Source organism: Natrix helvetica, assembly GCF_964273705.1.
Source record: "Natrix helvetica genome assembly, contig: HAP1_SCAFFOLD_227, whole genome shotgun sequence".
Taxonomy (NCBI): domain Eukaryota; kingdom Metazoa; phylum Chordata; class Lepidosauria; order Squamata; family Natricidae; genus Natrix; species Natrix helvetica.
Genome location: NW_028113549.1, coordinates 4,723 through 29,854, shown reverse-complemented (window position 1 = coordinate 29,854; position 25,132 = coordinate 4,723). Strand labels below are relative to the sequence as shown.

The 25,132-nt window shown below is 44.4% G+C and overlaps 1 protein-coding gene across 1 annotated transcript in view; it reads right to left on the bottom strand.

The window, feature by feature from the left end:
* PIK3C3 (phosphatidylinositol 3-kinase catalytic subunit type 3) overlaps positions 1-24,921 on the bottom strand; it is a gene marked incomplete at its 5' end in the record, with an annotated part of 43,987 nt that extends 19,066 nt beyond the window's left edge. Inside the window, 11 exons of the mRNA XM_081971843.1 lie at positions 852-936; positions 2,721-2,785; positions 3,969-4,038; positions 6,438-6,566; positions 11,317-11,448; positions 12,929-13,045; positions 16,894-16,999; positions 18,064-18,131; positions 19,100-19,190; positions 21,679-21,833; positions 24,736-24,921. Coding sequence (XP_081827969.1) covers positions 852-936; positions 2,721-2,785; positions 3,969-4,038; positions 6,438-6,566; positions 11,317-11,448; positions 12,929-13,045; positions 16,894-16,999; positions 18,064-18,131; positions 19,100-19,190; positions 21,679-21,833; positions 24,736-24,921 — 1,204 coding nt within the window. The remainder of the gene's footprint in view (positions 1-851; positions 937-2,720; positions 2,786-3,968; positions 4,039-6,437; positions 6,567-11,316; positions 11,449-12,928; positions 13,046-16,893; positions 17,000-18,063; positions 18,132-19,099; positions 19,191-21,678; positions 21,834-24,735) is intronic.
* Positions 24,922-25,132: the final 211 nt, after the last annotated feature.

Genomic DNA, 25,132 nt, shown 5'->3' with positions numbered 1-25,132 from the left:
AAAATTAGCATAGCTCCCTGTATATGTTATAACCCCCAGAAGATCAAAACCAAACTGAAGCACGTTAGGTTATTTTGTCAGAAACCTGTGGGGTTCTTGCTAGTACTGATGATGTTACCTAGTTGGGTAATGAAATGCCTGCCAGAATACGACCAAACTCAGAGTGCACCAAGGATCTCCAAGAGCCTGAGGGCAGGACAAGAAACAATGGATGGAAACTAATCAAGGAGAGAAGCAACTTAGAACTAAGGAGAAATTGCCTGAAGGTGAGAACAATTAATCAGTGAAACAACTTGCTTCCAGAAGTTGTGGTGTTACATCACCAGAGTTTTTAAGAAGGGATTGGACAACCACTTGTCTGAAATGGTATAGGGTTTCCTGCCTAGGCAGGTGGTTGGACTAGAAGACCTCCAAGGTCCCTTCCAACTCTGTTATTCTATTAAATTTTATGCATCTGAAGGCAGGACAAGAGACAATGGGTGGAAACTAATCAAGGAGAGAAGCAACCTAGAACTAAGGAGAAACTTCCTGACAGTTAGAACAATTAATCAGTGGAACAACTTGCCACCAGAAGTTGTGAATGCTCAACACTGGACGTTTTTAAGAAGAGATTGGAAAAAACACCTGTCTGGAATGGTATAGGGTTTTCTGCTTGAGCAGAGGGTTGGTCTAGAAGACCTCCAAGGTCCCAACTCTTTTATTCTGTTACGTCCCACAGCTTCTAAGGATTCCCAATCTCTCCGTAAGTGACATAAGTGTTGCAGAGCTTTTAGGAGACCCCTGCTCAAAGTACACGTAGTTACTTTCCTGCCTTCTGAACTGTACCACATTCCCTGTGCACCAATGCTTACCGCAGCTTTTCACGTAGGTGTCCATGACTTCCGCACTAATGCCGTGGGGCCCAGTTTCACTTGGCGCGTATTTCCGGAAGAAGTTCTACAAAAGCGAGATACGGACGTTTTACGGGTAGTCCTTGACTTAGAGGTGGGCTGCTGGGGGTTTGCAGGGGTTCGGGGAATCTCTAGCTAAAATTCTGTGCAGTTTGAAGAATCCCCAAATTCCACTCCTGGCTGGCCTCGCCCACCCTGTCCCATACCTCCCAGGAGTCTCCATGTGGACCGTTTCGGATGCAGGTAAGTGCAGGGCACACGCGGAGACTCCGGGAGGGCGAAAAAGAAGCCTACTGGAAGTTCGGGTACACCAGGCCTGTTTACGACCTCCAGAGGGCCTCCGGAGTCTGGGGAGGCCATTTTTGTCCTCCCGGAGGCTCAAGGAGAGCCTCCAGAGCCTGGAGAGGGCAAAAATGCCACTCCCACCCCCCAGGTGTGATGTAGGAGTCCGACTACACCATACCATGGCCACGCCCACTCACGAACCAGGCAGAGAACCCCTTGCTATAATTTTGGAAGCCCCCTCCCCTCCCCCACTTAGAATCACAATTGGGACGAGGACACCTGTCGCTAAGCAGTGTGGTTGTTAGGTGACATAACAGTTAAGGAAATCCGGCCTTCCATATTGACTTTTGCTTGTTGTAAGCCTCACGAGAAAGGTTGTACATTGTGATCATGGGACATAGGATGTTGCAACCGTAGTAAGTATACGTCAGTTGTAAAATACCCAAATTTGGATCAGGTGGCCATGGGGAACACTGAAAAGGTTGTAAGTGCAAGGACCAGTCATAAGTCACCTTTTTTTCCCCCAGTCCCATTGTCATTTCCAATGGTCATTAAACTGGGACACCCATTGCTACGCAATGTGAGCCATACGACGATGGTCGTACATCAAGGACTACCTGAATTTTTTGGCCCAGCACAAAATGCATCCCCAAGACGACAAAAGGACCATGGAGAAAACTAATCACTATGTGCTAATGCTGCTTCTCTTCATTCGTTCACTCACTCACTCACTCACTCAAGCAGATAGGCAGACAGATAGACATTCATACATATAGACAGAGTGACCTAATGGTGAACTGGCCTCCACTATTCATATAGAAGCTGACCAATATATTGTGGTTCCTATATGTGGTATCTTGGTCAATAGTAATAAACTGTGAGAACCGTGACTTTTCTGGAGAAGTGAATTCAGTGGGAACAATAGAAAAGATTTAAAAAGTTGGGGGGAGGGGCGGGGGGGGGGGATGACATTTCTTCCAAGGGCAGGTTGACCTCTGAGGATATCATAAACCCATCCATCTCATCTTATTGGCAACAATAAGGAATAACTTGGCCCAAAACTTCTTTTGGGGTGTTTCTCAGTTTCCCAATGTACCCTACATCACAGGTATCACCTGATAGTCCCCCATCCAAATATCAACCCAGCCTGACCCTGCTTAGCTTTCTGAGAGTGGGCAAGGTTGGTTTATTGCTGCTACCTAGTGGAGAGAAAGAAAGTACATGGAATATAGGATTATCTTGCCTCCAGAACAGCTTCCCTCCAGAAGTTGTGAATGCCCCAACACTGGAAGTCTTTAAGAAGATGTTGGATAGCCATTTGTCTGGAACGGTATAGGGTTTCCTGCCTAGAAGACTTCCAAGGTCCCTTCCAACTCTGCTATTGTATTGTATTGTATTATATTTCTTTTCCTTCTCTGACATTTTTATTTTAAACTTCTAATGATTATAGTATTGAAAATGAGCTGGGGAAAAAAAGGATCAAACTGCTGGCAGTCGGCACTACGCCACCTCCATTTCCAACCTTGGTTAAGTCAGAAGACTCACCTGGATGCTTTCTTCAGTAGCGAGGACCTCTGCCACCGGTACCGACTGGATGAACTGCATGAAACCTGGAGAAGCAGGGAGAAAAATAGGATTCTCACAGCTCACAAGAACTTCACGTTTTGCCCCTTGTTGAATTTCACGCTTGTATTGATTGTGGGGAGAGGAATGGAAATACATTTTTTTTACAAGGTGAGAAGAGGACAATACTCCATGGACAATCATTCACTTAGTGACCGAAGGTGAGTGGGGCGGTGGTCTACAGGGTGGAGCTCTTGCCTCACAATCAGGAGGCTGTGAGTTCGATCCTAGGTAGAGTGCTGTTGTAACTCCGAACGATCACTAAACAAATGGTTGTAAGTCAAGGAATACCTATGCAGAGAAAACAAGGGGCAGATAAAGTGGAAGGCACGTATGTGTTTGAAAGAGGATTGTATCTCTTTGAGAACGAGAACTTTTAAACTAGAGGAGTCCTCTGCTTACGACCCAGATTCAAAGTTACGACATTCACCCTTCCCCTTTAGCATTCACAAGACCGAACTTTGGTTTTTTGGCAACGTGCCTGTCAGGCCTGCATCCATCTTTTCTTTTGAATCTTTGGCCTGCCACATTTTCGGAGTTGGATGATATGTAGCCATAACAACATTCTTTCTAGAAAGCCAAGGTCATCCTTTGTCTCTGCACCTCTGCACCTGACCGGAACTGGATGGGTGAAACTGCCAGCATGGCAGTGGGAGATTGGACCATGGGATGAGCTTGTGGGTGTGGGGGCAAGATCTTGAACTTTCAACTAGGTGGGGAAAACCAGGAAGCTTTCCAAATATGCCAACATGGCTCTCTTAATCAATTGGCACTTTGAGCAATACTTTGCCTCGGACTCTGATTTACTTTTGGATGCTATTTGGAACCCTGACAGTGGCTGCATTTATGGCCATTTGTGGTATCCTGTGATCACGCAACCTCATTTAACAACGGTTTTGCTAAAACCCAGCTTCCTTTTTGGCAAAACCACATCCATACTGAACCATTGCTTCGCTTAATGACTGCAATGTTTGCTTCATGACCACAGTGTTTGCTTAACAACCAGGGTGTTTATTTAATGACTGGTGCAAAGAGCCTGTTTTACGACTCAAAACTGCGATGGGAAGGTTTCATTGTGGTCCTAAGTCGAAAACTACCTGTATTTTTTTTTTACTCCTCCAAGTAGGGGACAGAGGGAGAAGATGAAGGAGGAAGGGGAAACACTCTTACCGTGTTTCGTACTCGTAGCCAACACTTTATAGGGTGTCAACTTCAAATCCAGGTTTTCCTTGCGTAAGAGCTGAGGATTAAAAACGGTGATCGCAATCAGACATTTGCAAGCAACAATAGAATTCTTTATTGGGCAAGTGTGATTGGACACACAAGGAATTTGTCTTTGGGGCATAAGCTCTCAGTGTAGATAAAAGCGATAAGCAATCAACCACAATCGTAGTCATGGTGAAAAATACATTCATCCTAAATCGTAAGATGCAACCCTTAAGCGGCAGTCATTAGGATATTAAATAAGCAATCGACATAATAAATCGCACTAGGAAACCAAATGAAGCAATATGAATCGTACAGATACAAGCAACTAAGTTCTGGTCATTTGTAGAAAAGGAGACACCGTAGGTAACAGGAAAGATGAGAAGAGCAATAGTAATACAGTCTTAGTAAATAGTTTGATAGTGTTGCGGGAATGAGTTGTTTAGCAGAGGGATGGCATGGGGGAAAATACTGTCCTTGTGTCTAGTTGTTCTGGTGTGCAATGCCCTATAGCCGTGATGGCAAACCTGTGTCACACCTGCCACACGGAACCATATTGGTGATTTTTCAGCTGTTTTCGGTCTCTGGGGGTGGAGAAGACCGTTTTCACCCTCCCTGAGCTCCTGGGAAGGCTCTGGAGCCTGGGAAGAGCGAAAAACGAACCTTCCTGTCCGACCGGAAGTCGGCAAATGGACCATTTTCGGCTTCCATAGGGCATCTGGTATTGTAGGGAGGGGGAGGCCTTTTTCACCCTCCCCAGGCTCCTAGAAAGGGTCTGGAGTTTGGAGAGGGGAAAAAAAAAACAGCTCCACCGAATTATGGGTGTGGGCACACGCATGTACATCCCTCTCCCCGACGCTCCTCCCACTTTTGGCACGTGATAGCAAAAAGGTTAGCCATCCATCCCTGCCCTATAGCAGGGGTGTCAAACTTGATTTCATTGAGGGCCGTATCAGGGTTGTCTTTGACCTTGTGTGTGTGGGGGGGAGGCAGGTTGGGCGTGGCCAACTCGACATCACCGGGAGGCACCTGTGGTGACCTGAGCACTCTGCTGACAAAAATGGAGCTTGGGAGAGGCATATGTGGCCCTTTTTAGCTTCGTTTCCTGCTGCGACAGCCTCCTGAAACCTTCTGCCAGCTCTCCTGAGCTCCGTTTTCGCTGGCAGAGGCACCGCGGGCCAGTCCTTCCCTGTCACCCTGCAGGCCAGGTCTAAACACCCCGTGGGCCGGATCCAGCCTGTGGGCCTTGTGCTTTACACCCCTGCCCTATAGTGTCATTTTGATCTGTCAGATATAACAGAATAACAGAGTTGGAAGGGACCTTAGAGGTCTTCTAGTCCAACCCCCTGCTCAGGCAGCACCAAGGACTCCCATAACTTTAATGCTTGTTCTGGATGGGACCGAGGCCTTTTCCATCTCTGTTAAACATTTAATAGATTCCCCTCACCCCCTTCCATCTCCTCTTGGAACTAACTACCGTATTTTTCGGAGTATAAGATGCTCCAAAGTATAAGGCGCATCTAGCTTTGGGGGAGGAAAACAAGGGAAAAATATCAGCTTCTGCCTCCCAGCAATTTGCCTCCTTGCAACAAACAGCACACACGATATACACTGTTTGTAGTGTTAAATTTCAGATTATACTGGTACAGTTGCTGTTAAAAATGATGTGCTTTCTGGAAGTATAATTATTCTCTGCTATTTAAAAGAAGATACAGATAGCCCTGGGCCTCTTCAGATCAAGCATTTATTTTAAAAAGCTTCTTCAATTTGTTAAGCTGTCTAGAACAGTGGTTCTCAACCTGTGGGTCGGGACCCCTTTGGGAGTCGAACGACCCTTTCACAGGGGTCGCCATCAGAAAACACATATTTTCGATGGTCTTAAGGAACCGAGACACCAATTTTATGGTTGGGGGGTCACCACAACATGAGGAACTGTATTAAAGGGTCGCAGCATTGGAAAGGTTGAGAACCGCTGGTCTAGAACAATAACAAAGCAGTCTTTAAAAAAATAAGTTAATAATTTGAACATTCTATATGCATTTATAGTTATTGACTTACCTCCTTGCAGCCAACAGCCTGATTAGCACAAGAAAAAAGAATCTGCCTCCCAGCAATTTGCCAGATAGAGCAAACAGCAAGTTTCACTTTCAATTTCTCCTGATCATCAGCTGTTTCAGGCTGCAGGGATTGCTACAGCCTATTGCAGCCTCCACAAGCCCCATTTCCCCCGTTTGCTGCAAGGAGGTAAATTGCTGGGAGGCAGAGGCCAAAGTGGGGTGGGGGACGGTGGGGAGGGGGCTACATTCAGTGTTTAAGACACACCCAAATTTTCACCCTCCTTTGGGGGGGGGGGAAGGTGCGTCTTATACTCCGAAAAATACGGTAGGTTTTCAAACATCGTCGGGGCTCAATAACTACACCGCAAAACGTCACCTTGTCCATCAGCGAAATGATCTGAAGAATGAGTTGATCTTGACGCAAGTCGTCCCCGTGTTTGAAGATTACAGGGTAGCTGTCCCCGTCTTCGGTCTTGAAGAAGAGCTGAGCAGGCATGAGGGCACTCTGATCAGAGAAGGGAAACAAAGAAGGCATCAAACTTTTCAATGGTTTAAGACAGGGGTGTCCAAACTTGGGAACTTTAAGACTTGTGGACTTCAACTCCCAGAATTCCCCAGCCAGCATGGCTGACTGGGGAATTCTGGGAGTTGAAGTCCACAAGTCTTAAAGTTCCCAAGTTTGGACACCCCTGGTCTAAGAGGTAACTACTTCCATTGGGAGGAACACGGAGGGGCTGATCGACTTCCCACCAAACGGGAATCGGCAAAAGAAAACTGTACACCCGTAAAATAAATCCAGAGAGGTCTCGGTTTAGAACCGTTCATTTAGTGACCTTTCCAAGTCGCAGCCCTACTGAAAACGAATGATTTAGGACTGGGTTGTTTTTTTTTTCTTCACACTTACGACCATGGCAGCATCTCAATGGTAGCACAGGTTCACTGCCCTGAGTTATTTGCAAAAATCATAAAGGCAGGATGTAAGATAGATAGATAGATAGATAGATAGATAGATAGATAGATAGATAGATAGATAGATAGACAGACAGACAGACAGACAGACAGACAGACAGACAGACAGACAGACAGACAGACAGACAGATAGATAGATGAGAGAAAGAGATGAGAAGGAAGGAAAAGAGAGAAGGGGAAAAATGAAAGGGAAGGAGGGATGGTTATATAGGTTCATTGCCCTGACTTATTTGCAAAAATCATAAAGGCAGTATGTAAGATAAATAGATAGATGAGAGAAAGAGATGAGAAGGAAGGAAGGAAAAGAGAGAAGGGGAAAATGAAAGGGAAGGAGGGATAGTTATATAGGTTCATTGCCCTGACTTATTTGCAAAAATCATAAAGGTAGGATGTAAAATAGATAGATAAATAGATGGATGGATGGATGGATGAATGGACGGACAGAAAGAGAGACAGACAGAAATATGAGAAAGAAGGGAGAGAGGGTGGAGTGAAAGAAAAGAAGGAAAGGAGGGAGGGAAAGAGAGAAGGATGGAAAAGAGTGAAAGAAAGAAGGGATGGTTGGAGGAAAGGAAGGAAGGAAAGAAGGATGGAAGGGAGGAAGAGAGAGAGGAGTGAAAGAAGGGATGGATGGAAGGGAGGAAGAAAAGAAGAGGGAGGAAGGGAGGAGTGAAAGAAAAGAAGGAAAGGAGGGAGGTAAAAAGGGAAGGATGGAAAGGAAGGAGTGAAAGAAAGAAGGAAGGAAGGAAGGAAGGAAGGAAGGAAGGAAGGAAGGAAGGAAGGAAGGAAGGAAGGAAGGAAGGAAGGAAATCCAAGCCAACAAAATTGGCAGGTAGACTTTGGGTCGTACTCTGGGGAATATCAACATTTGTATCTTTTATAATGATGGCTGGAAGGAAGGGAGGAAGGAAGGAACAGAATGGAATGGGAGGGAGGGAGGGAGAAAGAAAGAAAAAGAAAGAAAGAAAGAAAGAAAGAAAGAAAGAAAGAAAGAAAGAAAGAAAGAAAGAAAGAAAGAAAGAAAGAGAAAATCCAAGCGAATATAATTGGCAACCTGGGTTCTACTCTGGAGAATGTCAACATTTGTGTCTACTATAATGGAAAAAGAACTCAATTCATTTGTCTCCTGCATCTGTTTTTGAACATTTCAATGCTACTTAAAAGCACACAATAATGTAATTGGAATTGAATGGAAAAGGGTGGGGGTGGGGGTGGGAGGCCACAGCCATTGTTTTCTAAAGTGTGGGGGGAGGATACAAATGGAGGAGAACTTTAAAGCAATTAACTCTCTTCCCTAATTAACTTAGATGGCAATTCCATTTTAAATGCCCTTTCTGAAAAAACAAGCAAACCCTAATTTGTTTAGCTGGCAATTTGTCTCTCATATAAAAAAAAAATGGGAAGAAGGGGGGGGAGAGAATCAATTAGCCTTTGCAAATAAATGTATTTATCAGTTTGACGTGACCTAGTCCTTGATCTTTCTTGCTTTCACATAAGGAATGTTGAAGCAGTAAACTCTTGCAGAGAAGACCAACCAGGATGATTAGGGGATTGGAGGCTAAAACATATGAAGAACAGTTGCAGGAACCAGGCATGGCTAGTCTAGTGAGGAGAAGGACCAGAGGAGACATGATAGCAGTTCCAATATTTGAGGGGCGGCGACAGAGGGGAGGGGGTCAACCTATTTTCCAAAGCACTAGAAGGCCAGACCAGGAATCATGGAAGGAAACTCATCAAGGAGAGATTCAACCTAGAAATAAGGATAAATTTTCTGACAGTGAGAATCATCAACCCATGGAATAGAAGATGCCCTCGGAAGTTGTGGGGGCTTCATCACTGGAGGCTTTCAAGAAGAGACTGGACTGCCATTTGTCAGAGATGGTGTTGAGTCTCCTGCTTGAGGAGGGGTTTGGACTAGATGACCTACAAGGTCCTTTCCAACTCTGTTAATCTGTTACCTCTACGGTGATCAAATCTTGTTGTCTCAAATTCTTTCCCTCTCCCTGAAATTCTTCCTCCAACAAGTATTCCTAAAACATCTGCAGGGTGTTAGCTTTGAAAAGGCATATAGGGTTGAGCAGGAGACATTAAAAAGCAAGGCACAAAAAGAAATATTATCAAAAGCAACTGAGGTGGAGTAACAGATTAGCAGAGTTGGAAGAGACCTTGATCATCTAGTCCAACCCCCTGCTCAAGGAGGACACCCTACACCATTTTTGACAGATGTCACTCCAGTCTCTTCTTGAAAGCTTCCAGTGATGAAGCTCCCACAACTTCCAAAGCCAATTTCTGTTCCATGGGTTGATTGTTCTCACTGTCAGAAACTTTCTCCTTATTTCCAGGTTGAATCTCGCCTTGATCAGTTTCCATCCATTATTCCTTGTCTGGCCTTCTGGAGGCTTGGAGAATAGCTAGACCCCGTCCTCTCTGGGGCAGCCCCTGAAATATTGGGAGACTGCTATCCTGTCTCCCCTGGTCCTTCTCTTCACTAGACTAGCTATGCCCAGTTCCTGCAACTGTTCATCGTATGTTTTAGCCTCCAGTCCCCTGATCATCTTGGTTGCTCTTCTCTGCACTCTTTCTACAGTCTCAACATCTTTTTTATAATGTGGTGGCGAAAACGGAATGCAGTATTCGAGGTGTGGCCTTACTTGATGTTGCATTCTTCACCATTAGAATTCATATTACAGAATAACAGAGTTGGAAGGGATCTCGGAGGTCTTCAACTCCAACCTTCTGGTTAAGCAGAAAACCCTATACGATTCTGGACAAAATGGTTGCCCAATCTCTTCTTAAAAACCTCCAGGGATGGAGTACCCATAACTTCTGAAGGCAAGCCATTGCATGGATAATTATTTCCACGAACAAGAAATTTCTCCTTAGTTAAGGTTGAATCTCTCCAGAACCTTCCATCTGTTACTTCTTGTCTTGCTCTTGGGCGTTTTGGAGAATATATTGACACCCACTCAGTGGGGAAATTCAATTTTTTTTACTACCAGTTCTGGGTGTGTGGCTTGGTGGGCGTGGTGTGGTTTGGTGGGCGTGGCAGGATACAGTAAAATCTCCATTCCCACCCTACTCTAGGACCAGCCAGAGGTAGCATTTTTCCGTTCTCCGAACTACTCAAAAGTGCCACTACAGGTTCTGCGAACTACTCAAAATTTCCACTACAAGTTCTGCTAAGTACTAAATATTTCCGCTACCGGTCCTGCAAACTATTCAAAATTTCCACTACAGGTTCTGCAAACTACTCAAAATTTCCACTAAAGGTTCTGCTATTCAGCGATGGCGAACCTTTTTTCGCTCGCGTGCCACAAGTGGGGGGAGCGCGGGGGGGCGTGTGCGGGCGTGCCGCACCCATAATGCAACGCGCCCCCCCAGTGCGCATGCGCGCACAACGCGCGACCCCCCCCATTTTTACATGCTTTTTTCGCCTTTCCCAGGCTCTAAACGCTTTATAGGAGCCTGGGGAGGGCGAAAAGAGCCTCCCCCGCCCCCCCGGAAGTGACTTCCGGCTTGCGCGGAGGGTTGTTTTAAGCGTTCCGAAGGCTATGGTCCCTGAAGCCTTCGGAGCGCCCAAAAGGGTCGTCCGAGCAAACCGGAAGTCACTTCCGGTTTGCTCGGAGGGTCGTTTTAAGTGTTCCGAAGGCTTCAGGGAAGCCTCTGGACGGTCCCTGAAGCCTCCGGAGGACCTCCGGGGGGGGGCGGGGAGGCTCTTTTTGCCCTCCCCAGGCTCCTATAAAGCCTCTGGAGCCTGGGGAGGGCGAAAAATGGTTTTTAAAAAGGTGAACTCAGCTGGCCAGCGTGCACATGCGCGCTGGCCAGCTGACAGGGCAGCGCCTTGCGTGCCCTGACAAATGGCTCCGCGTGCCACTTGTGGCACGCGTGCCATAGGTTCGCCATCACTGTGCTAAGTACTCAAAATTTCCACTACCGGTTCTGCAAACTACTCAAAATTTCCACTACCACTTCTCCAGAACCTGTCAGAACCTGCTGGATTTCACCCCTGCACCCACTCCTTTCTGTGACAGCCCCTCAAATATTGGAAGGCTGATAACATGTCACCTAGAACATGTAAATCCTTCTATCCTCCACCATTCAGTCAGAACTGAAGAAGCTTCTTGGATGAGAAGCGAAACGTCTCCAAGGAAAAAGCAAGTCCAGTTGCCTTTTGAAAAAAACACCTTTGGGACAACCGTGGCCTGGATGACTGAGGATTTCCACAGACATCGATATATTTACATCTTCCAGGTCACACTGAGTGCGAGACAGATCCTTATTGTTACCTTGAACAGAGTGGCTTTCTCGGGGATTATTCCTCTGATTTTCACTTGGGGTTCGAGAGGCAGAGGGATGGGTTCAATGTCTGATAGATTCATCTTTTCATTATCTGCCAGGAGAGTCTGTAATCTCTCATTCTAGAAGAGGAAAAGGCAAGCAAAAGGAAGAATATATTATATGAAAATAAGAATCCCATTTAAAAAAAAATATTGTTTAATGATCAGATAACAGAGTTCAAAGGGTACTTGGATATCTTCTAACCTTTTTGTCATCGCATGCCGAAAGCCCGTGCACACATGCTTTCCTTGGGTGTCCCGCGCCACTGCACATGCGTCCAGAACTCCTCTACACTCTCTACTGCGCATGCGACCCTCCCCATGCCCCATTTTGGGCTTAGTAGGCCTCACTGCAGCCTCCTGGGAGCAAAAACGGGCCACGGGGGGCTCGTGTTCCCTCCTACCCCCCGCGCATGCGCTGCAGAGACCCAAAAATCAGCTGGCCAGCGTGAGGCACTTACGCATGCACATTGGAGCTGAGCTGGGGTGACAGCAGAGGTGTGTTGCTCCATATTCGGCCCGGTTCAGCTGAGCCGGTAGTGGAATTCAAGTCTGGGTCACCGAACCGGCAACGGTCCAGGCCTGCCACAACCCTGAACCGGTTCCCTCACCGCCATTGGGCTGCCGCCATTTTGCACGCACGCACGAAGGACAGCTTACATTGAACAATGCACGTGCGCGAGTTGCAAATAGTAAAACCGGCAGCAGCCCACCCCTGGGCGACGGCTCTGGCGCAGAGAGGGGCTCTGTGTGCCACCTGTGGCATGCAAGCCGTAAGTTCACCATCACGGTTCTAGTCCAACCTCCTGCTCAAATAGGAGACTGTATACAATTTCAGGCAAAATGGTTGTCCAATCTCTTCTTAAAATCCTCCACAACGGCAGGCAACTTTTCCAGGGTTTAACTTGGAACGGTATAGGGTTTCCTGCCTAGGCAGAGGGTTGGACTAGAAGACCTCCAAGGTCCCTTCCAACTCTACTATTGTATTATTATAACTTTTCTCACTGTCACACAACTGCTCAAGAGAATGATCCGTTGGAATTTACTATCTTGGTAGACTGAATATAATATCCTTCCAGATATTAAGATTTTGGAGATGTATCCATTTTTGAACTTTTTTTTTTTTAAATCAATCTAAAAATGACACAACATGCAGGGGTATTTCACAAAAGTTTACAATAGTGTCGTATTCATTTTTTTTAAAAAAAATGGAAGGTGTTTATACGACGTTCAATATTTAATATACAAGTGAGATACTGAGAACGTTCATAACTTTGGTTTCATTCTTTCTTCTTGCTTTTTTCATTCTCTGAAATAGAACTCGAAGGTCCAAGTTTGGGGTCTTTCATTCACTCAGGGGTGCAGAAACTGAGACTTGTGGTGCTTAACTGGGACCAAACGTAACAGAAGGGGACAGTTAGCCAGGTAACAAGGGAGCCAAGATGCTGGAGAGGTTTAATTGACTTTAGATGATCATGGAACCAAAATTCGTTTTCACTCAGGTGCTTCTCACAGGTAAAGTTGGTTCCTGGCCCATGGTTAATTGTCTGGGCATCCTTACCTTTTTTTTCCGGTTCCCACTTTCACGCTGCACAGCTTTCATTAGATGGACCAACCGATCGACAAAGGTCTGTTGGGCAGCCAACAAAGATCGCATCACCCGGACGGATTTGTCACCCTGGGTAAAGCAGGAGACAAAAAAAGCTTTTTCTTTCTTTTCTTTCTGCCTTTCTCTCTCCCTTTCTCCCTCTCCCTCTCTCTCTCTCTCTCTCTCTTTCCTTCCTTCCATTCTTTTTTCTTTTTTTTTCTTTCTCCTTCCTTCCTTCCTCCCTCCCTTTCTCTCCCTCCCTTCCTTTCTCTTTTCTTCCTTCCTTCCTTTTTTCTTTCTTTCTAACTTTCCTTCCTTCCTTCCATCCTTTCTTTCTCTTTCTCCTTCCCCTTTCTTTCATTTTCTCTCCCTTCTTTCCTTCCTACCCTCCTACCTTTCTTCCTTTCCTTCCATCCTTTCCTTCTTTCCTGTCTTTCTCTTTTTCTTTCTCTCTCCTTCCTTCCCCCTTTTTCCATTCCTTCCTTCCTCCCTATCTTTTTTCCTTCCATCATTTCTTTCTTTCTTTCTTTCTTTCTTTCTTTCTTTCTTTCTTTCTTTCTTTCTTTCTTTCTTTCTTTCTTTTCTTTCTTTCTCTCTCTCTCTCCTTTCCTCCCTTCCTCTCTCCCTTCCCTCCTTCCCTCTATCCTTCCTTCCTTCCTTCCCTCCTTCCTTCCTCCCTTCCTCTGCCGTTCTCTTGGTTTTTAGCAATTCCTTTCTGAGTAGATAACAAACTGTGACATTTGCTCCACATCAATGTTTGTTCCTTCCCACACCCACCCACCCACCCCTTCACTCCCCGCAATGTATATAATGCAATCAAAGGTGCCCATAGTAAGACGATGGCTGACTGACCTTCTGGCTTTTCCACAGCTTTGTCAATAACAATCATTCTGAAAGTGAACGTAAGCCAATTTGCACTGAGAGAGGTTGGGAGGGGGGAAGGTGTAGAATGGCAAGGAAATCCATGATAAATGAAAGACTAATAGAAGAGAATATTTGCAGCTCAGGGTTAATATGAGGGGTCCTTCTCTGAGCTTGGTTGTTTTCTTGCAGACATTTCATTACCTAACTAGGTAACATCATCACTGCTAGAAGGGTGTGGAGCATGCTCTCCAAAAACATAACAAAAAGACCAAAACACGTCAACACACAGACAAGCAGATTAGCACTAGGCCAACAATCAAGAAGTACACAATATCTCAATAAAGAAACTACTAGCTCAGATAAACAAGCCAAGGAATGCATCACCTGGACACATTTGTCACCCTGGGTAAATCAGAAGTTTAAAAAAGCTTTCTTTCCTTCTCTTTCTTTCTTTCTTTCTTTCTTTCTTTCTTTCTTTCTTTCTCCCTTTCTCTCTCTCTTCCTTCCTTCTTCCTCCCTTTATCTTTCCTTCTTAGTTTCTATTTCTTTCTTTCTTTCTTTTTCTTCCTTCCTTCCTTCCATTATCTTTCCTTTTCTTCTTTCTTTCTTTCTTTCTTTCTTTCTTTCTTTCTTTCTTTCTTTCTTTTCTTCCTTCCTTTCTCTCTCTTCCTTCCCTCCCTTCCTCCCCCCCCCTTCTCTCTCACCTTCTTTCACTCTTGATTAGGGTCAAGGAACTAACAAGACTGCTCCCACCAACACTAACAGAGCAAGCTACTTATATCTAAATAGAGAGCAAGCCTCACTCCCTTCCAGCACTGATGAAGTCACCTAGTTGGATAATGAAATGTCTGCAAGAAAACCACCAGGCTCACAGAGCACAGAGGACCAAATGCAATCAGAATAGAGACATAAGGGACCTTGGAGGTCTTCTAGTCCAACCCCTTCTCAAGCAGGAGACCCTATATCAGGGGTGTCAAACACGATTTCATGGAGGGCTGCATCAGGGTTGTGTTTAACCTTGGTGTGTGTGTGTGTGTGTGTGTGTGTGTGAGAGAGAGAGAGAGAGAGAGAGAGAGAAAGAGAGAGAGTGTCAGGCACAGCCAGGGTGGGAGTGGCCAACTTGATGTCACACGTGTCAGGGGCGCCTATGATGGTCCGAGCACTCTGCGCGCAAAAACGGGTTCCTGAGCTCCGTTTTCGGCTGTGATGGCCTCCTGCAACCCTCTGCAGGTGAAAACACAGCTCCTTCCTGTTCTGACTCCCCTCTCTCCACGCCTGTGAACAAGCCAGAACACAGGCTTGGCTGTTTGCCACTGTTTAATTGCCAATATAACAAACCCTTTGGCTGAGGGCCCAGATAACTCACGTACAAGAAAAACAACCCAAATATTCCCAACGATCAAACACGGCTAGAAGACATAGACTTTCTTCACTGCTAATTTCGAACGGTTGTTTCCTGCAAATGTCCCCTCCCAACGCCTCACCTATAAGCTCTCTTGGGAGGGGCCAATTCACAACCACCTGTGCTGAATTATCGTCTATGAGTCTGCCTACGTAGTTGCTGCTTTCATTTCTCAGCCCTTCTCACTCTAGCATCAGGGACAAACTGCCTTTGATCCTCCCCACTGCTCCATGCCTCAGGCGCCTCCTGGTGGCCAACCAGCCCCTCTGAATCTGAACCCTGCACAGAGTCCTCCACATCGTCCAGGGGAGACTCAAATGATCCCTCGCTATCCGAGTCCATCAGCAGCTCAACCGGATCCTGCTGGGCCACAACACTTCCCAAGATCCATTTTCTCTGGCAGAGGCATTGCGGGCCAGTCCTTCACTATTTCCAGGGTGGCCCCCGGGCCAGATCTAAGCTCTCAGTAGTCCAGATCTAAACATCCCACAGGTCAGATCCGTCCTCCGGACCTTGAATTTGACACCCCTGCCCTATACCATTTCAGACAAATGGGTGTTCCAGTCTCTTCTTAACAACCTCCAGTGATGGACCACCTACAATGTCTGGAGGGAAGCCGTTCCACTGGTTAATTGTCCTCCCTGTGAGGAAGTTTCTCCTTAGTTCCAGGTTGCTTCTCTCCTGGATTAGCTTCCATCCATTGTGTAAATGAAGACTCAACCATCCAGGTCAAAAGTACTTCAAAAGGTTGAATCATGACAACTAGGCCTGGGTGATTGAGTCTTCATTAACACATTGTTTTTCATTTTGGGGAGAAGCCCCTCCCTCCCTCCCTGCAGTCTGAATGGCAAGAGTTGGTTCATTCCATCGACACTCTCTGCCTACCCAAAAAATTTATTTTGATCGAAGAAGTTACTTGGATGCGTAGAAAAACATCTCAGTTTTAATAAACGTTAGTCCAGTGGCCATGATTTGCCAGAGTTGCACATTGTGACTATGTGAGACAACCCAGGAGCAAATACAGTAAACAGAGGTTTATATTTAAAGAGTGGTTTTATCAGCAAAGAATATATACTTACACATACTTTAATCAGACCTCAAACGAACAGCAATCAGCAATTACAGCACAGAAGCACACACGGAGAGACAGATATGACCCCACATAGGGCCTCTTCTTATTACAGGCTCTTAAAGTGATATCAGCCAAAAAACCTTGCTGACTCATTCCCAGCATTACATTATTGTAAAATGTTTTCCCAAAAATAAGACAGGGTCTTATTTACTTTTGACCCCCCAAAATAAGCACTTGGCCTTATTTTCGGGGAGGTCTTATTATTTTTGAGGTGCAGGAGGTGGTGAGCATGGTCACCTCACGGCTGCTGCTGTGTTGCAATATTTTCGGGGAGAGCTTATTTTAGTGCATGCATTCAAAAGCCCAATTGGGCTTATTATCCAGGGAGGTCTTATTTTCAGGGAAACAGGGTAGCAGCTGGTCAGTTCTTAAATCCTTACCCTGACATAATTTAACATTTTTGAGACTTCCATCCATTGTTTTTTTTTGTCTTGCCTTCTGGTGCTTTCAACCCTGAGCTACAGATATTATCTTTTGCTTCTCGTCTGTAGTTTTTCTAATGTCCGTCTTGCACAATGGGGAGAAAAAATTAATCCTTACCTTTAAGAGGGCCTGACTAAACCTACGCATGACGTTGAGGTACATTTCGTGAGTTTTGGGGTCCCTCTGTTGTGTGTCTCGGTCTTCGCACTCCACAATCACGTACCTTTCGTGGGGACAAGAAGAAGCTGAGATGACTGGTGGAGAAACAGCCACAAAGGACCAGTTTGGGGAAAGAAGGTAACGTCTATAGGCAGTCCTCGACTTATGACCGCGAACGGGGACCAGAATTTCCAACGTTAAGCAAGGCTGCTTGTTAAATCAGCCATGCCCGGTTTTACAATTTATTTATTTGTTTGCCACGGTTGCTAAGCAGCTGATAAGTGAATCACATTGAGTGACTTTTGGAAGCTGCAACTGTCATAAATAAATGCCAGTTATTAAATACTGTACCCAAATTTTGATCACATGACTTTGTTGTGATGGTTGTAAGTAAAAGGACTGGTCATAAGTCCAGTTTTTTTTTCCAGTGACATTGTAAAATTTGAAGGGTTGCTAAGTGAATGGTTGCAAGTCAACGATTACCTACAGCTTGTCCTTCTGCATGTGTAGAATAACAGATTAACAGAGTTGGAAGGGATCTTGGAGGTCATCTAGCCTAACCCCCACCCAAGCAGGAGACCCTACACTATTTCTGACAAATGGCAGTCCAGTCTCTTCTTCAAAATCTCAAGTGATGATATTTAATTGGTTGTTCATGTCGGATTATTAGAATCAAATCGATGTATTTACTTAATAAAAGCTGGGCAAAGGTTCTATTCAGAGATTGAGCAGTGCAGAATTCACTTTCTGAAACAATGTTATGACCTCTCTGGCAAGAGTTCCTCTCATCTGAGAGGAAACAACAGTTTGGATAGCAAAATGAGATCCTCAGGCGTCACGGTTTGTGGTAGTTCAAAATTCTTTGCTACATCTTCCTACCAGAAAATGCAAGTGAATAACAGAATCACAGAGATGGGAGGGACCTTGGAGGTCTTCTAGTCCAACCCCCAGCTTCAGCAGGAGACCCTGTACCATTCCAGACAAATGGTTCTCCAGCCTCTTCTTAAACTCCTCCAGTGATGGACCACCCAATAACTGATTAATATCAAGGAACTGTGTGTTTCTGAACTCTATTAAAAATGTACCTGGGACAATTCTCAGCACTGAGAAGTTCAAAAGGTAACTTACCAGTACAAATAGTTTGCCAGTGTGGAGTTTTTGCATGCTCGTGATATTAAGAATGTACAAAGGTCTTGCTGGAAGGAAAAAAAAAAGAGGTTTTTTTTTTAATTTAAAAAAAAATCAGGAATTTGAGAGATCTAAGATTTCAATCAATCAGAATAGAACTGGAAGGAACAGTGGAAGTCTTCTAGCATGTCTGTCTGTCCGTCTGTCCGTCCGTCCATCCATCCATCCATCCATCCATCCATCCATCCATCCATCCATCCATCCATCCATCCATCCATCCATCTATCTATCTATCTATCTATCTATCTATCTATCTATCTATCTATCTATCTATCTATCACCTATCTATCTACTTATCTATAATCAATCAATCTATCTATCTATCTATCATCTATCTATCTATCTATCTATCTATCTATCTATCTATCTATCTATCTATCTAATCTATCTATCTATCTATCATCTATCTATCTATCTATCTATCTATCTATCTATCTATCTATCTATCTATCATCTATCTATCTATCTATCTATCATCTATCTATCTATCTATCTATCTATCATCTATCTATCTATCATCATCTATCATCTATCTATCTATCTATCTATCTATCTATCTATCTATCTATCATCTATCTATCACCTATCTATCTAGCTATCTATAATCAATCTATCTATCTATCATCCATCATCTATCTATCTATCAATCATCCATCTATCTATCTATCTATCTATCTATCTATCTATCTATCTATCTATCTATCTATCTATCATCTATCTATCTATCTATCTATCTATCTATCTATCTATCTATCTATCTATCTATCATCATCTATCATCTATCTATCTATCATCTATCTATCATCTCTCTACCTACCTACCTGCCTGCCTACTCTGTATCTATCTATCCATCTATCCATCCAAACATACCCGGATCCAGATACCTACATCCATGTTGGCAGAAACAGAAGAGATTTTGCCCATTTCCTAAGTTTATCCTTTCAAACTTGATATCAATTCTCTGTTCTCTTCTCACCTCAAGGTTTTCATTCTCAACCGATTCTTTCGTTTTTGCCGTTGGTAGCGGGGAAGAAATGAGGGGCAGAGGGCTTGTGATGATCTGTGAGCTGAGGAGAAGAGCAAAATAGAACAAGAGACAGAAAATTTTGATGTACAATATTCTGGGGAAAAACTCAAATGGGTTCCTCAATGCTTTGAGAAATGAAAACATAGAATAACACAGTGGGAAGGGACTTTGGAGGCCTTCTAGTCTAGCCCCTTGCCCAAGCAAGAGATCCTGTATTGAGCTGAGTTGACCTGAACTAAATATTGTTTTTTTAAAAAAAAAAATATTGTTATAAATTAATCGAATTAATTTAATATATTGACTTTAATTCGTCAGAAAATAGGATTTGATTTTTACTGGAGTTGTCAAAGAATACTTTAAAATGGATTTCTTGTCTTGGCATTGCAAGAATATTTCAGGCTCTGACTCATAGGATTTGCTCAAGTTATAACTCATGTGAATATAGTATTGGAGAAAAAAATCATAGTATTTATTTATTAAATTTGCTTGTTTATATTCTGCCTTTATTATTTGTTTAATAATAAAGCCATGTCGCCTGGCATGCGCGGCACCACTCGTTCCTCTTCTGGCTTTTTGGCGCGCATGCGTGCACCATGATTAGGTGGCCTTCGTGCATGCATGCAACCTGGAAGACTAACTGGCTGGCATGCATGCACGTGCCAGAAACCGGAAGTTCATTTTCAGGTACGTGCATGCACCTTGGGCAGCCCCCCTTTTCCGAGTTGCGACCCAGACAAGCACACACGCACTTTTTGGCATTTCGTGAATTTCCCTCTTTGCGATTTTGCAATTACATGTACACTTTCCAATGCAAACATACACACCACTTTGTTGTTGTTTTTTAAATATGAAATCAATAGTTACCACTTGTGACACACACACACACACACACACACACACACACACACACTTCTGGACTTCCTAATCTATTAAAAAACCCAATGGCTCCCTAGGACACACCATCTACCAGAAAAGAACACACATCAACCGCTACTTAAATGCACAATCCCATCATCACCCTGCACAGATTAACTCTGTAGCCAAGACCCTCATCTCCAGAACCAAACGCCTAGCCAATAAAGACCACCGGAAAACTGAATTACACACTATCACAAACGTATTAATCTCCAACGGATTCCAAAGAAAAACAATCACCAACCTAATCCAAAGGGTGACTCCCCCAAAAACCCAAGACACAGAACAGGACAACGGCATCGCCCTCCTCCCTTACATCAAAGGCACCACAGATAAAATCAGCAAAATTCTCCACAAGCACAATATCAGGACAGTCTTCACCACTGACCAAAAATAGCCAACATCTTAAGAAACCCCAAAGACAAAATCCAGCTAGAAAACCAAGGAGTCTATGAAATACCATGAAAAATCTGCCCAGCCACATACATTGGACAAACTAATAGGAGAATGAATGCACGCATCGCAGAACACAAGAACGAACTCAGAAAAGAAGAAAAAACTTCCTCCCTTTCCAACACCTTAAAGCAACAGGACATTAAATTAATTTTGAAGGAACCAAATTACTCTTCAAAACTGAACACTTCAACAAGGGAATAATTATGGAAGCCATAGAAATGGAGAAACGCCCTCACAACATGAATAAACGTGACGATACCTCCCGCCTACCAGACATCTAGAAACTAGCCCTAGTCAACAAACGAGTCCCAGCCACAAAAACCGACACCATACCCAGAACAACACAGAACGCAACCAACAATAACCCTCACCAGACTCAAACCCAAACTCATCCCATAGACCAAATGCAACCACCATCCAGAAGCCAAACCATGGTGGCATCACCAACTGCTGCACCCCCCTCTGACCCCCACACAAAGCAAACTGACACATGCCATGAACACATGGCCAGAACACAAACTCGGAGCCAAACCAAAGCCCTGGATGTCACATCGCAGCCATCTGCTCAGGACATTACATCACAGAACGCAGGAGGTTACAATGCAAAGGCTCAGGATGTTACAACGCAGCCAACCCCCCCCCCCCCCCCCCTAGGAGGTTGCAGCACAGGACTCAGGATATCACTACAATAGAGTTCAGGGTGTCATCACATAGCCCATTACCCAGGTCGTTACAACACAAAATAGGCACACAACCTGTACCTCAGCCACACAGGATGTTACGAAACAGCTGACTAATCGGCAAATATCAACTCCATCAACTAATCAAGATGTTGTAACACAGCCAACCAACCCGCTTACAGCAACAAAGCCAGCACTCCACACACACACAGACCAATATTTATAGAAAGATGTCAGCTCCGATCACGAACCCGAAGGCACCAGCCTGAAGATGGCGAGTGGGACCTCGTCGAAACATCGCCAAGATACTCTCAATCTTTCACGGGAAAAGACCCGAATACGCCAAGACCTGCATATTTATCAGAATCTCCGCTACTGGTTCTCCAGAAGTGGTCAGAACCTGCTGGATTTCACCCCTGATTTCATCCCTGGGTCTACCTATAAAAATGCTTCAGGTTCAGAAACTCTTTCACCTACCTCTCTATTTCAGGTGCAGTGACTCCAGACGCGGCCATGCTCTCCGACACGGACCCTTGAGTTTCCTTCTTTGTGGGCTCCAACCCACTCTTGATGTCGTCGAAATTTTCATATTTCAGAGCTTGGACCAGCTGCAGCAAATACATCAGCAGATCCTGGGGAGAAAACATGGGAAGGAGGGAAATTTGATATGGGAAGTTGATTTTTTTTTTTACATTGAGGAAGGGGACAGAAAGGGTTGAGGGGGGGCTAGGAAGGGGGAGGACAAAAAGAGAAAGAAGCCTAGAAGGGGAACTATCCCATAATAACAATAGTGGCAATCATCATCATTATTACGCCTGCCATAATTTGAAGAGAGGACTCTGTTCTGACCGAGGCTTCCCAAGATCATGAAGCCGACTCCTCGTCCCGATAAAACCCCTTTTATTTAGGCTAAAGGGAATTCCCCTCCAGCAAAGTCCCGGCCAAATGTCTTTCAAGAGATTCCACAACTACAGACCTTTGTCAGGCTTGGAGAGCTGCCAGGCTGATATCTTCCAAACTCCAAGCTGTAGCAGCAATTACTTGGCAAGAAGCCAGGAACAGATCTTCACCCGAATGAAATGAACTCATTGTCTCCTGCAAACTCCCCTCCCCTTTTGCTTCTCTTTATTCCCTGGGGGGGGGGGGATTCACCGTCCACCTGTGGCCTTACTCCCGAGTCGACTCTTGTTCCTTAGTTTTTCCCTTCTCCTGGAAGCTCTGCGCATGCACACACTGGGAACAGGCTTCAGCTGTCATTCTGCCTCACTGATCTCCCACTCCCAAGGCAGCTGATAACTGGCATACGGCCCTGGCCCCATCTCTGCCTCTGACGCAGAGCCCTCATCAGAGCCTTCCCCAGACTCCAGGACTGGCCCATGTTCCTCCCCAACCTCCTCACTGTCTTGAGTCTGCCACCAGTTCTGCTGGCTGCTGGCGGGCTGAGGGATTCTGGAAATTGAAGTCCACAAGTCCTAAAGACATTGTATGTCCTTGCTTTAAAAGAGGGGTCTTCAACCGTGGAGACTTTAAGACTTGTAGACTTCAATTCCCAGAATTCCACATGATGGTTGGAGAATTCTAGGAGTTGAAGTCCAGAAGTCTTAAAGTCAACAGGTTTGGAGGTCATGGCTGAGGAATTCTGGGTGTGAAATGGTATAGGGTTTCCTGTTTGACCAGGGGGTTGGAATAGAAGACCTTCAAGGTCTCTTCCAACTCTTTTATTCTCTTATTCTCCCAAGATTTTACCTGCCTTGTAGGACATTTTCTAAATGGTAAAGGTAAAGATTCCCCTGGCACATACATGCTAGTTGTTCCTCACTCTAGGGGGCAGTGCTCATCTCCGTTTCAAAGTTGAAGAGCCAGCACTGTCCGAAGACGTCTCCGTGATCATGTGGCCAGCATGACTCAATGCCAAAGGTGCATGGAACGCTGTTGCCTTCCCACCAAAGGTGGTCCCTATTTTTCTACTTGCATTTTCACATGCTTTCGAACTGCTAGGTTGACAGAAGCTGGGAGAAGTAACAGGAGCTCACTCCATTACACAGCGCTAGGGATTTGAACCGCCAAACCGCCGCCCTTTCTGATTGACAAGCTCAGCATCTTAGCCACTGAGCCACCATGTCCCTTTTGAACTTTACAGAGTTCAAAAACATTGCTAAGGCTTAGATCAAAGCCAGGCAGAAAAGTTCATTGTTTAATTTTTTTATTATCATCCCAGCAGACATCCAAGAAAAGGGAATCAAGCTATTCTCCAAAGCACCTGAGGGCAGGACAAGAATCAACTAATCAGGGTGAGAACCAACGTAGAACTAAGGAGAAATTTCCTGACAAGTGAGGACAATTAATCAATGGAACACCTCCAGAAGTTGTAAATGCGCCAACACTCGAGGTTTTTAAAGAAGAGATTTCACAACCATTTGTCTGAAATGGTAGAGCAGGGCGTTAGACTACATGACCTCCAGGGAGTAACTTCCAACCCTGTTGTTCTGTTTTTTGTTTTCACTTCTCCACTGCTTTGTTGATGGAGGAAAGTAAAAAAAAAAATCATGGCTTTCATTCATTTATAGTTTATTTGTTTGATTTGTTTGTCACCCATTTCAGCAAGACTCTGGACAGCTAACAACATCACATTGTTCATTTGCCCAACTCTAGAGTACCTGCAGTGAAGATTTTTTTTTAATTGCAATTTTATTGTGGTTTTATGCAGATGGATTGTTGAAGAGGGAGATAGATAGATAGATAGATAGATAGATAGATAGATAGATAGATAGATAGATAGATAGATAGATAGATAGATAGATAGATGATAGATAGATAGATAGATAGATGGATGATAGATAAAATTGATAGATAGGTAGGTAGGTAGGAAGGTAGATAGATTGATAGATAAAAATAGGTAGATAGATAAGTAGGTAGGTAGATAAAGATAGATGATAGATGATAGATAGATAGATAGATGGATGGATGGATGGATGGATGGATGGATGGATAGATGATAGATAGATAGATAGATAGATAGATGGATGGATGGATGGATGGATGGATAGATGATAGATAGATAGATAGATAGATGGATGGATGGATGGATGGATGGATGGATGGATGGATAGATAGATAGATAGATAAAAATAGATAGATAGATTGATTGATTGATTGATTGATACATAGGTAGGTGGGTAGGTAGGTAGATAGATAAATATAGATAGATAGATAAAGGTAGGTAGGTAGGTAGGTGGATAGATAAATATAGATAGATAGATAAAGGTAGGTAGGTAGGTAGGTAGATAGATAAATATAGATAGATAGATAAAGGTAGGTAGGTAGGTAGGTAGGTAGGTAGATAGATAGATAGATAGATGATAGATAGATAGATAGATAGATAGATAGATAGATAGAGATAGATAGATAAAGATAGGTAGGTAGGTAGGTAGGTAGGTAGAGACAGAGAGACAGAAAGACAGAAAGACAGATGGATAGACAGAGAGACAGACTAGAAGACCTCTAAGGTCCCTTCCAGCTCTGTCATTCTGTTACCTCATCATCCGCTTGCTGCAATCTGGCCACAGCGTATCGGCGGACGGTCGTGTTGGTGAACTGTGAGGAGAGAAGCTCCAGGGAGTCCTCCACATCCATTGGCTTCCATTTGCCCAGGAGTTCCAGAGCTTGTTTTGCTTCTTGAGGAAGACACCAGTTGACACACTTCAAGAATTTGGTCAAGGCCTGGGATCAAAAATCAGAAACTTGTCAGTGTCCCTTTTCCGAGCGCAGAAGTGACATCAAGCAAGAAAACAGTACTTTCTTTTCAATGGAGTGTCAGAAGAACTCTACCGGTTGGATTATGATTTTAACAGCGTGATAGGTATCAGGATGACATTTTAACCTAAATGGATATGAAGAACTGGAAAAACAGATTTTGAATGACTGTACTGCA